This window comes from Choristoneura fumiferana, chromosome 18, assembly GCF_025370935.1.
Source record: "Choristoneura fumiferana chromosome 18, NRCan_CFum_1, whole genome shotgun sequence".
In the NCBI taxonomy this organism is placed as follows: Eukaryota; Metazoa; Arthropoda; class Insecta; order Lepidoptera; family Tortricidae; genus Choristoneura; species Choristoneura fumiferana.
Window position 1 is genome coordinate 22,523,374 of NC_133489.1, and position 15,733 is coordinate 22,539,106.

Genomic DNA, 15,733 nt, shown 5'->3' on the forward strand with positions numbered 1-15,733 from the left:
TTCATCCGAACAACTTCCCCGGACACCACCCCGTGACAAGCTGTCTTCAAGCACACCCTCCACCACCAAGGCGAAGCTGCCACTGTAGAAATACCAACAGCAATACATCACCGTCAAATAAGAAACGACATCTATCTCAATAAGGACAAACTGTATCCAACGAGATTTCCGCCACATTTACTCGTATTCATATTCATCTATAACACAGCATAACAAACACTCCTCTATTAGCATTTTAATTAACATCTTACTCAACGTATTAACACGACTAACGTCGAGTTAACCTCAAGTTAATGCGAACCGAATCCCCTAGTTGACACGTAGAGACTTAAATTCAACCCACCCCTCGAAAGCACAAAGCAAATACGGAAGTCACCTTTAGCTTTTACCGGAAGTTGCCTGTAAAAGGAATAATAAATTAATTTTATTATTATTATTTTTTTTTTTTTTATTTTTTTTTTTTTTCTCCTTTTCGTGATTTTTGACTTTTTTTTATTTTTTTTATTGTTTAACTGTTTTTAAATAAATTATTATTGTATTATATAGATTATAAATAATAATTTAAAATTTTCTTTGACATTGTTTGTTTTCTTTTGATTATTTGTGGTTTGATTAACTTGTTATTCTATATAATTCGACATATTTGTTTTATTTAGTCAGGATTTATCTTTAGTTTATTAGGTAATGTGTATAATATAACAAGTAAATTTTCTATTTAATAATGATTATATTACCATAAATTAATTTGATATTAGTAGATACAGTCAAACAATTGAATCATGTACCAGGGTAGATCATTTATGCTACTAATGTCATGTTGACATCCCATACTTTTGTCAAGGAAACCATCAGTGAAATTGATTATTGAAAAAGTTCCACCCTGCTAATGTATCAGTTTTTTCAACTGTATAGTAAACCAAAAGTCAAATCAGCTAGATAACTTGTATTATAAATGAGGACTTTAACACTACCTCCTAACCTATGGTGTGCATTGAGGGTAGGCAGTGCTAATGCCACCTATCTTGCTGTTGGTTGTAGCGCGCAGCTAGCAATGCTGCTGCTGCAAGCGTGAGTCAGCAGCAGAGCTGCTTACATTAGAATCGACCCACTGCACGCTAATGCTCCTAATTGACTTCTCTTGACAAACCAGAATTTACAACAAATCAGCCAGTCTAACCGTCCGAGTTCTACTGGTACGAGTAGATCTACGCTGTGTCGACACCATCTCCAGTCATTAACGCTCTATGCTCCCAAATGACGTTAACAAACGAACCGCGCTATTTTAATAATACCCTCATTTTGAACGACAAAATCCAAAGAAACCTCCAAACGAGATATGTCCTTATGAACTCTGTATCAAAGTCTTGTTTATGATGGCTGCTTTATTAGCTAATAATAAGATTGTTGAGTCATAGCCGGAAAGTAAATAAAAGATTCATTAAGATGGGAATGTTTCCGGATCTGCTTGGATGACTTGCCGTTACCGTGTTTATATTTACGATCGTGGCTAAGTTGGGGGCAACAAGTTTGAACGTAATTGTATTAATATCTTCTTCTTCTTAGTCATTCTCTGCCATATTGGTGTAGTCCTGAAGTGGCAGTGGGTGGGCACATTGCTCGCAGGACTGATGGTCGATGGGGTCAGAAGGTTCTCGAATGGCGTCCGCGGACCGGTGGTTAATATCGCGGGATCGCGGTGGATGCGGAAAGCACAAGACCGGTCTGAGTAGAGAGCCTTGGGGAAGGTCTATGTCCAGTTGTGGATGTCTTGCAGCTGACATCATGGTGTAGGCCTCCTTCAGCTTTCTCCACTTCTCTCTGTTCTGTGCTACTTGCATCCAGTTTGACCCGGCTATTCTCTTGATGTCATCTTTCCATGTCATCTGCGGACATCCTCTCGGGCGTGTCGCGCCCCAGGGTCTCCGTTCCAAAGTCTCGGCCACGAGTCGGGCTTTCGAGCGACGTGGCCCGCCCATTGACACTTCAGGGTAGCTATTCGATAAACAGCGTCTGCGACGTTGCTCCCTAAGCCATTTGTTTGTTTTTCGGTCCCTTAACGTTATTCCCACCAGTTTCCTCCCCTCTTGGCTTGACTTGTGTTGACGTCTCTCGATGAGAGCTAAAAAACAGGCTGAAATGTGTTGTGCGTGGGAGAAATTTGAGTCCTGTCCAGTGGTGGTGTAGGGGTATGGCAGGCAGCACGGAATGCGAAGGACCTGGGTTCGATTTCCAGCGCTGGTCTCGTTTTCTGGATTTTTTTGTGCATCCATGTTTTAGTTTGTATTCTCGTTAGTTTCCTCCCCACTGCTCTTTGGGTTATCTGTATTTTGTGTATACATTCTTTAGTAAAGACCTAAATTTCTGCTCCATATGTGAGTGCTAGGATACATTGATTAAATGGTTAAATAAATATTGGTTAAATGTGTAAATAAACATCGACATCTGTCTTTTTAGTCGTTACACTCTTGATAGAGTGGTCGTAGGCGTCAGTGGAAGAGGGGCTACTACGAAATTCAAAAATCGGTAGTTCGTGTCGTATTGTCCCTCTCACTCTCGTATTAAATAATATAAGCGTCAGCGGGACAGCAATATACGAAGTTCGAATTTTGCAATTCGTAGGCCAGAGACCTTATTGTCCAACATACTAGGAATCACAATAATGTTCGTGACTTTTCTGTCACACGGCATAAGACAAGAGCAGAAAGAGATAGTGAAACGATGGCGTACGTCAGCGCTTTAGACATCATGACCTCAATAGAGAAGATAAGAGTGAATGTAGTTTGCATTCCATCTCTTTCTAGTAAAATGAAATTTAGTGTGGACTTAGGAAAGGGGAGGCCTTTTCCCAGCTGTGGGACCTACGGGCTACATAAAAAAAGATAAACCGGCCCTGTGCGACTTGGACTCGCGCACGAAGGTTTCCGTATTACGTACCATTATCTACACCTACAACATTAGAAAGTGGCAAAAAAACACGTTTGTTGTATGGGAGCCCCCCTTAAATATTTATTTTATTCTGTTTTTAGTATTTATTGTTATAGCGGCAACAGAAATACATAATCTGAGATACAGCCTGGTGACAGACGGACGGAACCCTACGTACGTACGATACGTACCTACTACGTACTCTTGGGTGCGGAACCCTAAAAAGTCTTGTTATTCGCGCCAGCCGTTCATAATGACGATACCATCTACCTCATTACGAGACAAAATTGGATTGAAGTCCCATAAAAACTGCGGGACACAAATGCCTACCTCATTCCAAGTTCAACCTGTACTTTGCGGATTTCTGGAATTTTCTAGCCACAGCTTTAATTTAAAGTTCTATCTTTCAAAGTGGCTGAGCTATTTTTAACTCTGTACCGAAAGAGCAAGGTTCACAATCGTGGTGATTCATGTAAAATGTATTGCCGCAACTTATGCGTTGCTTCATAACTTTCCGTAATATTTGCGCTGGGTACAAGCATCTAATAGGTTTCTGTGTAAACCTCATCATCATCATCATCTCAGCCGTAGGACGTCCACTGTTGGACATAGGCCTCCCCCATAGATGTCCAGTCGCTTCGGTTGGCAGCGGCCTACATCCACCGTGAACCCGCGGGTTTAACCAGTTCATCCGTTCATCTCGTTGGTGGATGTCCTACGCTGCGCTTGCCAATCCGCGGTCTCCACTTGTGTGAAACCTAGTTTTTAGGAATGAATACTTAAAAGTAATCATCATCATCAGCCGGAAGACGTCCACTGCTGGACAAAGGCCTCCCCCTTAGAACGCCACAATGAACGACAACTCGCCACTTGCATCCACCGGTTTCCCGCCACTCTCACGATGTCGTCAGTCCACCTGGTGGGAGGCCTGCCAACGCTTCGTCTTCCGGTTGGTTTTCTCCCCCAACGGTTATCTGTTCTTCGAGCGATGTGGCCTGCCCATTGCCACTCTAATTTGCATATTTTTCCAGCTATGTCAGCAGTACTTAAAAGCAATAGTTCTAGAGATTTTTTTATTGTAAAGCAACATAAAAATAAAATTTTACAGTTAACTAAAATTTTACAGTTGCCCACGACACTTCCGCGTAGAAGTATGAAAAATAGTTTACGTCCTATTCTCAAACCTAAAAATCGGTCAAGCCGTTTCGGAGGAGTTTGGTTAGAAGCACTGTGACACGAGACTTTTATATATATTTAGATTATCCCAGTCTTTATAGGTACGAGGCCTGCCTTTTAAGTGTCGTTTGTAACAACTAAAGACAATTTAAGAGTAAAATGGTATTTTTTTTTCAAAGTAATCACCGTGGTATTACATAATACACTTTTGCATTCGATCGAAACAGTTTTCGAAATATATTTATTCCAGTCCGAAGTCGGGGTTTCCAAAATGGCCGTTTTGTATGCCTCAACTGCTTCTTCAGGCGTCTGGTACCATTGACCACGAAGTCGTTGCTTGATTTTTGGAAAAGTGCCAGATTTTCGACGTTTTGCTCTTTTAAAAACTTAGGTAACGATACGAACGATGGAATACCACAGACAGACAGTCAGGCAGACGTTCAAGTCAAACTTATAACACCCCTCTTTATGCGTCGGGTGTTAATAAATAAGCTAACTAAAGGTTTTAAGAAAAAAAAAAGAAAACATTGTATGGGAAAAATGGATTAAAATATAAATAAAAATATTTATGTCACGAAATGGCAACCACAATTTAAGGCAGTTTCCCTCCAGGAGCCCTTAATTTTTTCCACCCTATATCACCATCATCATCATCATTATCAACCGTAGGGTAGGTGTCCAGTAGTGCCACTGATGGTAGGAAGCCCACTGATGGACGCATCTTCAAATCTGCTCTACCAAGTCGATCTCGCTTAACAGTCTAGTAGAATATTACTACGTAAATTATGATAAAAAAATATTAATCGGGAAAAAAAATGTAGCTTACGGTTCTCAACAGGATTAAATTTCACTCAATCACAAAATATCCGAAAACAGGTAAATCATTAACTATTTTATTTTAGGGTTCCGTGCCTCAAAAGGAAATAATAGAACCCGAGCAGAATCACCCCCCCCCCCTCAGAAGACCCTTTTTCTCGAGAATGCGTAGTGTCAATCTAAAATTATTATCAAATAATAGCGGTCAAACTTATAACACCCCTCTTTTTGCGTCAGGGGTTAAAAAGGGCTGGAAATATTATTTTTTATGACTATCTACTTATGTCAAACAAAACCAATCTTCAATGACCCCATAAGAAGCAGGCCTCTGCTAACACCCAGTTATATTCATACCTACAAATTTAAAAACCATTTTTAACCACTTTCCGTGTCTGATTGAGCTGAAAGGTATACCGATATCTGGTGAAAATACAATAATCTGGGAGTAAAATTCATGTAGTCAGTGTCGTACTGTGTAGTGGATAATGTTTTGCCATCGTATTTTGTCGGGAAAGTTCGTATTTATCTTATTTTCTGAACTACCTTACTGAAGTTTAGTGAAATTAATTAAGAAAAAACATTATCTACCACATCTGGCAGTAGTAATTACAGATAACTGTAAATTTGTACAGAACCCTCCGTGAGCGAAGTCGACTCTCACGTGGCTGGATTTTTTTTATTTGCCGCCACTCCTTTGCCTCAGGATTTGTTTGTCTGACTGTAGCTGACGGTTACTCCCAGCCTGGACGATTCTAGAAAATGATTGCGTCTGCCCGCGGCATGATTCCTGTAATCGTTCAATTCCCCTTGTTAAGGGGGGACACGGGGAGCAAATGGACGCACGAATCCTACTTATATATTATATACTCGTATATATAATATACATATAAAACAAAGTAGTGTTAGTTACAAAATTTAAAACTCAAGAACGGCTGGACAATTTTTTATGATTTTTGTGTTTTTGGATTTCTCTTCGTCAATAATAGGATAATATGTGTTAAAAACATTGGAAAATTGACGAAAAATAAAATAAAAGAAAAAAAAACATTTTCCCATACAAAATGTTCATGGTTTTCCCGTCCGTCGGTCTGTCAAGACCCTTTATCTCGGGAACGGGTGGAGATATAATATGGTGGCTCGGGGGTGTCGAATGAACAAAGTAATTATTTTTAGTTCATTTAAGTACCATTAAGATTATAGTAATGTTTTAAATGCAAGAAGAGAGATAGACCCTAAACCTAAATAAATCTATTCTGCGCGAAATCTGCTTAGAAAGAATATTTTACTATTTTATGATTTAAATTAGGGTCTTGTTCTGCGTACCTTAATTTTAGAGAAGCTCGATATTTCGGCGCAGTTGCATGCGCCATGATCACGAGACGACTGAACTGGTGCTGAAATATCGAGCTTCTCCAAGATCAAGTTACGCGGAACAGAACCCGAATTTAAATAAATCATACAATTAGTAATGACAGCGATAGTCAAAAACATTTTCACTGCTGTCAACGCCCCTCTTTTTAAATAAACCACTGTCACAAATTGCCAGTCAATTACACGAACTCACTCTGCCCCCATCCTCCGCTCCCCCACCTGTTGCATCGAGTTTGTTTACAATCTACGAACATTACACGAAACCTACGGAGTTCTAGAACATTGCAGCCATCACCCAATGTATCTCAAACAAAAAAATACTTTATTACTTTAAGTTACAGTTGAGTTTTTATTGTTAGGTGTCGCAGTTGTGTCGTTTTGGATGGTGTTGCGCTAAGTGGTTGGATTATCGTCTGTATTTTAAAAGTGATACAGCACAGTACGTACAATCATTTTGTGCTCTAGACCATAATCATGGTCGAAGTGATTGTATGTTTACCAACTTAAACCAGTGGCTTTCTGCAATTTCGGGACACCATTAAACACCCATGGAAAATTCTAAAAAATCTAAATGTATCTATTTGCATTCATATACAGTCCAAGCTATTTGATTATGGAACTCCCTGCCGATAGACTAAAAGGCGTGCAAAGTACAGCCACCTGCATTAACCCTTGGAGTGGCGGCGCCATATTTAAAATTTACTGTCATTTTGAAAAATCTTCCACAGCGGAGCGTGTAAGAAAATCTGACATATCGTACCGACCCTAGAAATAGAGTTAAAATGTAGGGCAGAAGTACCAGTTGTGGCCAATGTACCGTTTATGGCCATTTATTGTTTAAATATACGTTTCAAATAAATTTATAGTAATAAATCATTATAGACTTTATTCGTTTCAGTATAAACTTTTAGAAAACTCACTAAATATGTTATTTTAATACTATAACTTTTTATATATGTCAACTGGCCAAAACCGGTACTTCTGCCCTGTGCACGCATTGTTGTGTCAGATATTAGTGCTTGTCTCTTTTAAGTCCATGCTCAGGGAGCACTATAGGGTCGGTGACTCAACTGGGTCACGCTGTTTTGCTACCTAATTAGTTTTAAATATTGTATTTTTTTATTATAAAAGGGAGGCAAACGAGCAAGCGAGTCATCTGATGGGAAATGATCACCACCGCGATTAGTACCAACTACTCGAGGAGAGTCATTGGTCCGTTGCCAGCCTTTTAAGAATATGATAATGATGCCGATGTATATTGTGTTTTTAACCCCCGACGCAAAAAGAGGGGTGTTATAAATTTGATCGCTATGTGTGTCTGTGTGTCTCTGTGGCACCGTAGCTCTTAAACGCGTGGACCGATTTAGATGCGGTTTCTTTTATTGGTATATATTTTATTGGTTCTTAAACATGTATCATCAAAATCGGTTTAGCCGTTTTTGAGATATTGAACTTTGATCTGACAAAGTCGGGGGTTTTCCAACCTTTTGTTGGTTAGGTTACCCATTGACTAGTAGTCTGTTCATAATCACAATATAATCTAACCAACAAAAATTTGTCACTTCAAAGTTTAATATCTCAAAAACGGCTAAATCGATTTAGATGAAACATATCTAAGAACTATCGCTAGAAAACCTGCTTTCAAATAAAAAAAACCGCATTCAAATCGGTCCACCCGTTTAAGAGGTACGGTGCCACAGACAGACAGACACACAAAGCGGTCAAACTTACCCTCGTAACACCCCTCTTTTTGCGTCGGGGGTTAAAAATATGAATTCACCTTCTCATAAACAACTGCTTACTATTTTGTGATGTTCAATAAGGAGTTATTGTATCGTATTGTGTTACGCGTGACCGGCAGTTTGGCGAGAATTTTCTCTATACTCGTTACATTGCGTGTGTCGCTACATGACCACTGTGCAGATGACGTCTCGGCCCCGCAATCGACTGAGAACACGCCAAACCACCAGCATGTATGTATATCAGAGCCGTTATGTTTACTTAACGTTCGTTTGTCTTTTACTGTTACTTGCACATTGTCGCTTAGTTTCATTTCACTGTATCGACAACAACGAATGATTGAAATGGAAAGATCGGAAGCAGAAAATGATCTTAGGAACTTCAAAATTTGGAATAACAAAACTTGAAAAAATTACAACATATGTACTTTAGTTTCCTGTTAACCTTAGCGGTCCCCCGACACCGACGACGCTTAGATAAACAAAATATTACTAGGTACAACTTATACTAATATTAAATTTTGCGGGAAATCAGCATAGTCCCCGCGGGATAGGATAAACGAATTCTTCGCAGATGAAGTCGCGGGCAACAGCCAGCAGGTAGTGCATAATTATTTTTTACTTTTTAGTTGTCTTTTTTGGCGGCGTTTTTTTGTCTTTTTGTTTAAATCTAGGAATCAATACGACGTAGGAAATTTTGCTGATACAGTTGAGGCCCCAAAAATCTTTACACTTGAGTATATCTTGTCACTGTGTATGCCTTCTGACAATTTTACACAAACTTTCAAACACGAAGTGACAGCGACAAGATATTAAAATGTAAAAATATATTTGACTTTGGCTGTACTGCAATATAAAAATAACTAACCTTACCAACAAAAAGTTGAAAACCCCCGACTATGTCACTTCAAAGTTCAATATCTCAAAAACGGCTGAACTGATTTGTAAACTCTTTATTGTACAAAAGAAAATGAACAAAATACAATTGACAAACTTTGAGACATTAGTACAAAGGCGGACTTATCCCTTTAAGGGATCTCTATCAGTCAACCTTGTCTAAGAACCATCGCTAGAAACCCTGATTTCAAATAAAAAAACCGCATTTAAATCGGTATACCCGTTTAAGAGCTATGTGCCACAGACAGACACACAGCCAGACAGACAGATACACATAGCGGTTAAACTTATAACACCCCTCTTTTTGCGTCGGGAGTTAAAAAACAAAAAGATTCTCTACAATTTAGTATCCACAAAATTTTACCTATTCCCAATTGTTATCTAAATATTATCATCATATCAGCCACAAAATGTCTAATCATTTAATCATACAATCATTGCTTTGGGTACATAGGATCTTAAACTAAAATACAATATCTAATGTTGACATAGGCCTCCTCCACATCTAAATTTTTTGCAGGTGGTAGGACCTTGTGCAAGGTCCGCCCGGATTGCTACCACCATCTTGCTCGCTAATCCTGCCGTGAAGCAGCAGTGCTTGCACTGTTGTGTTTCGGCGTGGAGAGTAAGACAGCCGGTGAAATTACTGGCACTTGAGGTATCCCATCTTAGGCCTCTAGGTTGGCAACGCATCTGCAATTCCCCTGGTTTGCAGATGTTTATGGGCGGTGGTGATCTCTTACCATCAGGAGACCCACTTGCTCGTTTGCCATCCAGTCGTATAAAAAAAAAAAAAAAATAGGAACTCTAGTAAAAGTAAACATGCCACTTTTGTACGTCAAAAAGCACATTATATATCCAACCCTGCCGTTTCGATTAGTATACCAGGCAAAGTCGAGGTCAGAAGCTAGTTATCATACGTCTTAAGATACATAGTATTACGAAAGCTGGTTTTGAGAATTGGTAACATTAGGAACGAAAGGTTGTTTACCTTTGCGACCAACCCAACCAAGAAAAAAAAGACAAACAAGCTTTCTTATTATATAACTAGACTCTCGGTTTGTTTATTTTACGCGTTGTGACTCATGTACACGAGTGAGACAAAAAATTATTTGTCCTTCAATACAGGTCGTTGGCTCGTGAAGAACTCAATTAGTTTTTGCAGTTTAACTATAACTGATGGTAATGTTTGTATTTATTTGCAAAATCGAAAAAATGATTGTTTGTGAATGTTTGTTCTCGGGTCTTGGATGTTTAATATGTTTTTATCTATATAAGTATGTTTATCTGTTGCCTAGTATCCATAGTACAAGCTTGGCTTAGTTTGGGACTAGGTCAATTGGTGTCAAGTGTCCCATGTTAGTTATTTATTTATATATTTATTTAAAAGTAATAAGTTTCTCTTTCTCTAAGTTATTTAAAACTACTGTTACAAACTTTTATTTGGCTTACAATGACTCTATCTAACAGCCAAATTTCACCCACTTTTAGTCATTGGATTGATTTAAAATTAATTACAGATAATTATGCAGTTTCAATGACCATGCAAGTACAGTCAACAAAAAAAAATCTGCTGTAAAAAATACAACTTTGTTTTTATTTAACACTGTTATACAACATTAAATATGCTATTATATTCTACATAAACTTTGTTGTAATAAAAAAGTAGAAACATTGATCTGTTCTCCACGCTACTGCCCGAAGAAACAAAGAATTTTTTTGTTATTTAATTTGTGACATGTAATAAAATTACATTTTATAGCACCTATCTGTATTGTTTTGTTAGCTCTACATTATTTTAATAGTTAATAGCTATTTTAACAGCACCTTAGCTACCTTAGGAAAATAAAGACGTTAGACGAAGTCAAATTGTCCCCAACGAAATTTGCTTCTTTTTTTAATATAGCCTCCAAAGTGTCCCAATGTTGGGCACAGGCCTCCCTCTTAACCTCCATAACTTGCTTCTTAATTTCATTTAAATATTTAGAGTGATCCATCTATACTTATTTACTTATACGAGTATTATTAGTATAAAGAGGTAAAGTTTGTGAGTCTGTGAGGTTGTACGGGGTAATCTCTGATTCTACTGATCCGATTTGGTTTACAGATAGTTTTAATCCCAGGGAAGAGCATGGCATAGTTTTTATCCCGGAAAATTGCATAGTTCCCGCGGGATAGCGATATACGAATTGTACGCGGACGGAGTCGCGGGAAACAGCTAGTAATTTATTAATAAAGTTAATGTCAATGTGGTAAATACCTTAAGTTTCCTCAATGTTAAATTAAATAAACTTAATTGAACAAAAACCTCGTTAAATTTCAATTGCAACTGCAACAATTAAACTCCGATCACTCACTTTCTCTAATGGGATACCCAGAAGACTTGAAAAAACCATTGAAAAGGTGCACCGTCAACAAAACAAGGAAAACATACGAGTTGACCTACAACTGCTAACGGTACACGCCACACGCACACAGCGGCCAGCCGGCGGCGCAGGAGTGGTCAAGCGGAGGCCCGTTTATTAGTGAAAGTATTCTCTAGAAACAAAATAATAAGCGACTACGAACATGTCTTGGTGTTGTTTTTAACGGGCATCATTATGGGGCAAGGAATAGATCCATAAAACACACATCAAAGTCTTGGGATAGTCATCATCATCATTCCAGCCTATATACGTCCCACTGCTGGGCACAGGCCTCCTCTCAGAATGAGAGGGCTTGGGCCGTAGTTCCCACGCGGGCCCAGTGCGGATTGGGAACTTCACACACACCATTGAATTGCTTCGCAGGTTTGTGCAGGTTACCTCACGATGTTTTCCTTCACCGCAAAGCTCGTGGTAAATTTCAAATGTAATTTCGCACATGAATTTCGAAAAACTCAGAGGTGCGAGCCGGGGTTTGAACCCACGATCCTCTGCTTGAGAGGCCATAGGTCAAACCACTCGGCCACCACGGCTTGGGATAGCCCTCGTACTCATTATAATAATACCATAATGTAATAATATACATAGATCATTGATTTCCAGCCACTAGAGCTCACAGTATTATTTTAGTAGCAAAAAACGACTAAGGGGCTGTTTCACCATCTATTGATTAGTGTTAAGTGACGGTTAAATGTGATGCCGTCTCTATTTGTTTTGTTCGAATAGACGGAGACGGCATCACATAACTTTGACATTAAGGCTTTCAGGAAAAAGGCTTATAGTTACTTTCTTAAAAGGTTGGCAACGGACCAATTTACTCTGCTTGAGTCGTTGGTACTCATGGGTGGTGATTATTTCCCATCAGATGACCCTCTTGCTCGTTTGTCTCCTTCTAATAATAATAATGATAATACAAAAAACCGGCCAAGAGCGTGTCGGACACGCCCAGAGGCTGTATTACCTAACGTTTCTGACGTTTGCGTTTGCGATAAAATAAATGATGATCAGCAACTTTGATGCCGGTGACAGCCGTATGACGTCAAGCTTCATACAGAGTGTTTTTATCTAGATTATTAATGATAATCACTAACTTATTGTCCTCTTTAGTTCACGGATATTATATTGACACTACATACACACACATACATACATTACATTTGAAATTTACCACGAGCTTTGCGGTGAAGGAAAACATCGTGAGGAAACCTGCACAAATCTGCGAAGCAATTCAATGGTGTGTGTGAAGTTCCCAATCCGCACTGGGCCCGCGTGGGAACTACTGCCCAAGCCCTCTCATTCTGAGGGGAGGCCTGTGCCCTGCAGTGGGACGTATATAGGCTGGGATGATGATGATGATGATGATGATATTGACACTTGAGACGGCCAGTACTTATTTATAAAAACAATTTGCGTCATAATGACGTCACCGGCATCAAAGTTTCGCTCCCTGATGATGATGTTTTTGTATGGGAAATCTGTCATTTGATTGCGATTGCGAACGCCAGAAACGTAAGGCAATAAGAAAATTTTAAGTGATATTTTTCTAAGTTTAGGTATATTTTTACCTTAGGTTCCTATTTACTCTTTAACTAGGTACTAATAGTTGATTTATTATGGAAACAATTTGAAACCCTATTAAGTAATTACGGACGATTTAAAAACTGTTTAAACGATTTTAAAGATACTTTTACTAATAGAATGCTATACTAGTTCACAGTCCTTTAGTCGTCATTTACGACACCCACGGGAAGAGATGGGTCTGTTACGGTAATGCTTTTATTAAGGTGACATTTGTTTATGAATTGAATCTATTAAAACTTAACCGTGCGTGCTAAAACTTCCTCACCTCTTACTCTTTTATATAATTTGTATGACATTATCTTGGATTATAACAATAACCAAGAAAGAACAATCAAGGTTTTCTAACAAAACAATATTGCTCGACAATGATCTATTCACAATTAGCCATAATAAAATAAGTTTCTCCGTAGAAATTGATTGCAATAAGTTTGTTGTCAACTGAATAAATTTTAGTATACGTAGTATCACATATGTAGCCATGTAAGTAAATACACTTTAACAAATTAAGTTGAACAATTCATACATATTTTCTTGAGTTTCTGCTGTTTACTTTCAATTTCCATACCAATCCAGCCATTTTAATGAGCTCATTTGAATTAAAATTTCGAAACCTTGAAAAGTTGCTGAAAAATATTTATTCAGTTAAATAAACATGAGCCAGACGCTTTCACAATAAAACTTCGTGGAAGCAGTTGGCGACACCTGACCAGTAAAGTCGTAGTTATCAATGAACAGTTCTCGAATGTTCGCCCCACGCAGACCAAGCCTATATAAGCCCCGGGCCCGGCTGCACGCCGGCATACGATTACGAAAGCCATACAATACGCACGAACAATGTACAAGTACTTCGCTCTCACAATCCTAGTCCTCGCTTGCGTGGAAGCGAGAAAACACCACCATCAAGATCCTTTCGCAGCTTTAGACCAACAACTGTCCCACTCCCTCGCGTTCCACTATCTCTGGCCATGGAGCGAACTTATGCAGGCAGCTGCTGCCATGAATGAAGAAGACAATCTCGAAGAGCCGCAAATAACGGCCGACCCCGATCGATTTGAGATCAAAATAAACGTGAAGAGATTCAAACCGGAGGAGTTGAGGATCAAAGTGAAGAACCAGTACATCGTTGTTGAAGGGAGACACAAGACAACGGCGACGGACAACCGTTTTATGGCCAATCATTTTGTGCAACGCTTCAATTTACCCCCTGGAAGCAAGCAGGAAGAGGTCACTGCGGTACTCAACGAAAAGGGTGTATTGATTGTGTCGGCTCCGAGACATGAAGTGCCGCCTCCGCCAGCAGAAAGGATAGTACCTATCGAAGTGAGACTGCCCCAAGCTCCATCTGAGAGACCATCAGTACCATCCGAAAACCCAATCGAGGCTTCCTCCGAAAGAGTCGAAAATTCGTCAGAAAAAATTGAAACTTCGTCAGAAAAGATTGAAACTTCATCAGAAAAAGCGGAAATTTTATCAGAAGCAATCGAAAATTCATCGGAAAAAGTAGAAATTTCATCAGAAAAAGTGGAAGTTTCTTCAGAATCCCCATACAGGAAGCCGTCATCAGAGTCACCACTGGTTGAATTACACATGTTTGATAAATCACATGTCGGAAAAATCAGGAAGAAGGAATTGAAAAACACAACAAAACATGTGAAGGACAACGAAGTTAGTAAAGGAGTCAACGGCAACTTATTAGACTACGCTTTGATAGAGGCTGAAGAGTGAATTTGATGTATAACTATATAAAAAGACTGATAGCTTTAAAGCAGTGCTGTGAGATATTTCCGGTCAGTTTATAATGTACAGTCATTTTCGTAAGAACTTTTTTGCGCTTGTGAGTTTACTGGTTTAAATGACACCACTACACGCAAGTGTCGTGCTTTGTAAGTACGATAGTATCTTGCCATTTCTTTTGAATATAAAGTTGCTTATAAAATTGATTGTACCCAAAAACTAGCCTCTGAGAATTATCAAATTTATATTTTGTTCCGTGTGAATAAAAATGTTATTTATTATAAATCGTTCTTGTTTTTTTTCTATTTAAAATTATCAAAATAACAGTACCCGAGCTGTTATAATTATCTATCATATCCACATCTAATACTAATACTATACTTAAATAATACTATACTGCAGACAAAGTTGTATACAGTTAGGTATCTCTAGTATTTTTTCAAGAACACTCGAGATCATAAATATCTACAGCCTTTGGCGTGTGTAATGATCGGAATAACATCATTTGATATAATTTCAAAGGATAGGAGCTTCATAGAACTTTTTTTATAAAATAAACCTAACCTAACCTAACCCAAAGTATATCAAATCGAATTAGAAACAATAGAAATAAGTTTGGTTTTTATGACAAATTGCATTATGTCAAATGAAAATTATATAAATAGTTGCATTATATCAATTGTTCTGTTACACACCGGTTCAAACCAGTTCAAAGTGTACTGCGTCAAAGGCGCTTTCTTTTGAATATTTTTCTGCACTTTGAATAAAAAAATCTATAGAAAAATCTTTACCAAGGTATGTTAAGCCAGATTAACCCAACCCGCTAAAATATTCCAAAACAATTTGAGGACGTCCTGTATAATTATGGTTGGATATTAGCGCGTCAGTGGCAGTGGATAGGCAAGACCGGAAAAGTGGAGAGGAGGCCTGTCTCCCAAGACGGGCGCTATAAGGGCTGCAATAGATGGATATATACTTAGATAGATTTTATTACGACCAGATGGCCTAGTGGTTAGAGAACCTGACTACGAAGCTTGAGGTCCCGGGTTCGATTTTGTATGAAAAATACGA

At 38.6% G+C, this 15,733-nt stretch overlaps 1 protein-coding gene across 1 annotated transcript; it reads left to right on the forward strand.

Annotated features, from left to right (window-relative positions):
* The first annotated feature begins 13,710 nt into the window (after nucleotides 1–13,710).
* On the forward strand, nucleotides 13,711–14,947 carry LOC141438446 (uncharacterized). The gene has a single exon (XM_074102324.1). The coding sequence runs from the start codon at nucleotides 13,763–13,765 to the stop codon at nucleotides 14,651–14,653; it is 891 nt and encodes a 296-aa protein (XP_073958425.1). The 5' UTR covers nucleotides 13,711–13,762; the 3' UTR covers nucleotides 14,654–14,947.
* The last annotated feature ends 786 nt before the right edge of the window (nucleotides 14,948–15,733 follow it).

Excerpts from the sequence above, each read along its gene's own strand:
- LOC141438446 (XM_074102324.1), top strand. The coding sequence starts at position 13,763 with ATGTACAAGTACTTCGCTCTCACAATCCTAGTCCTCGCTTGCGTGGAA.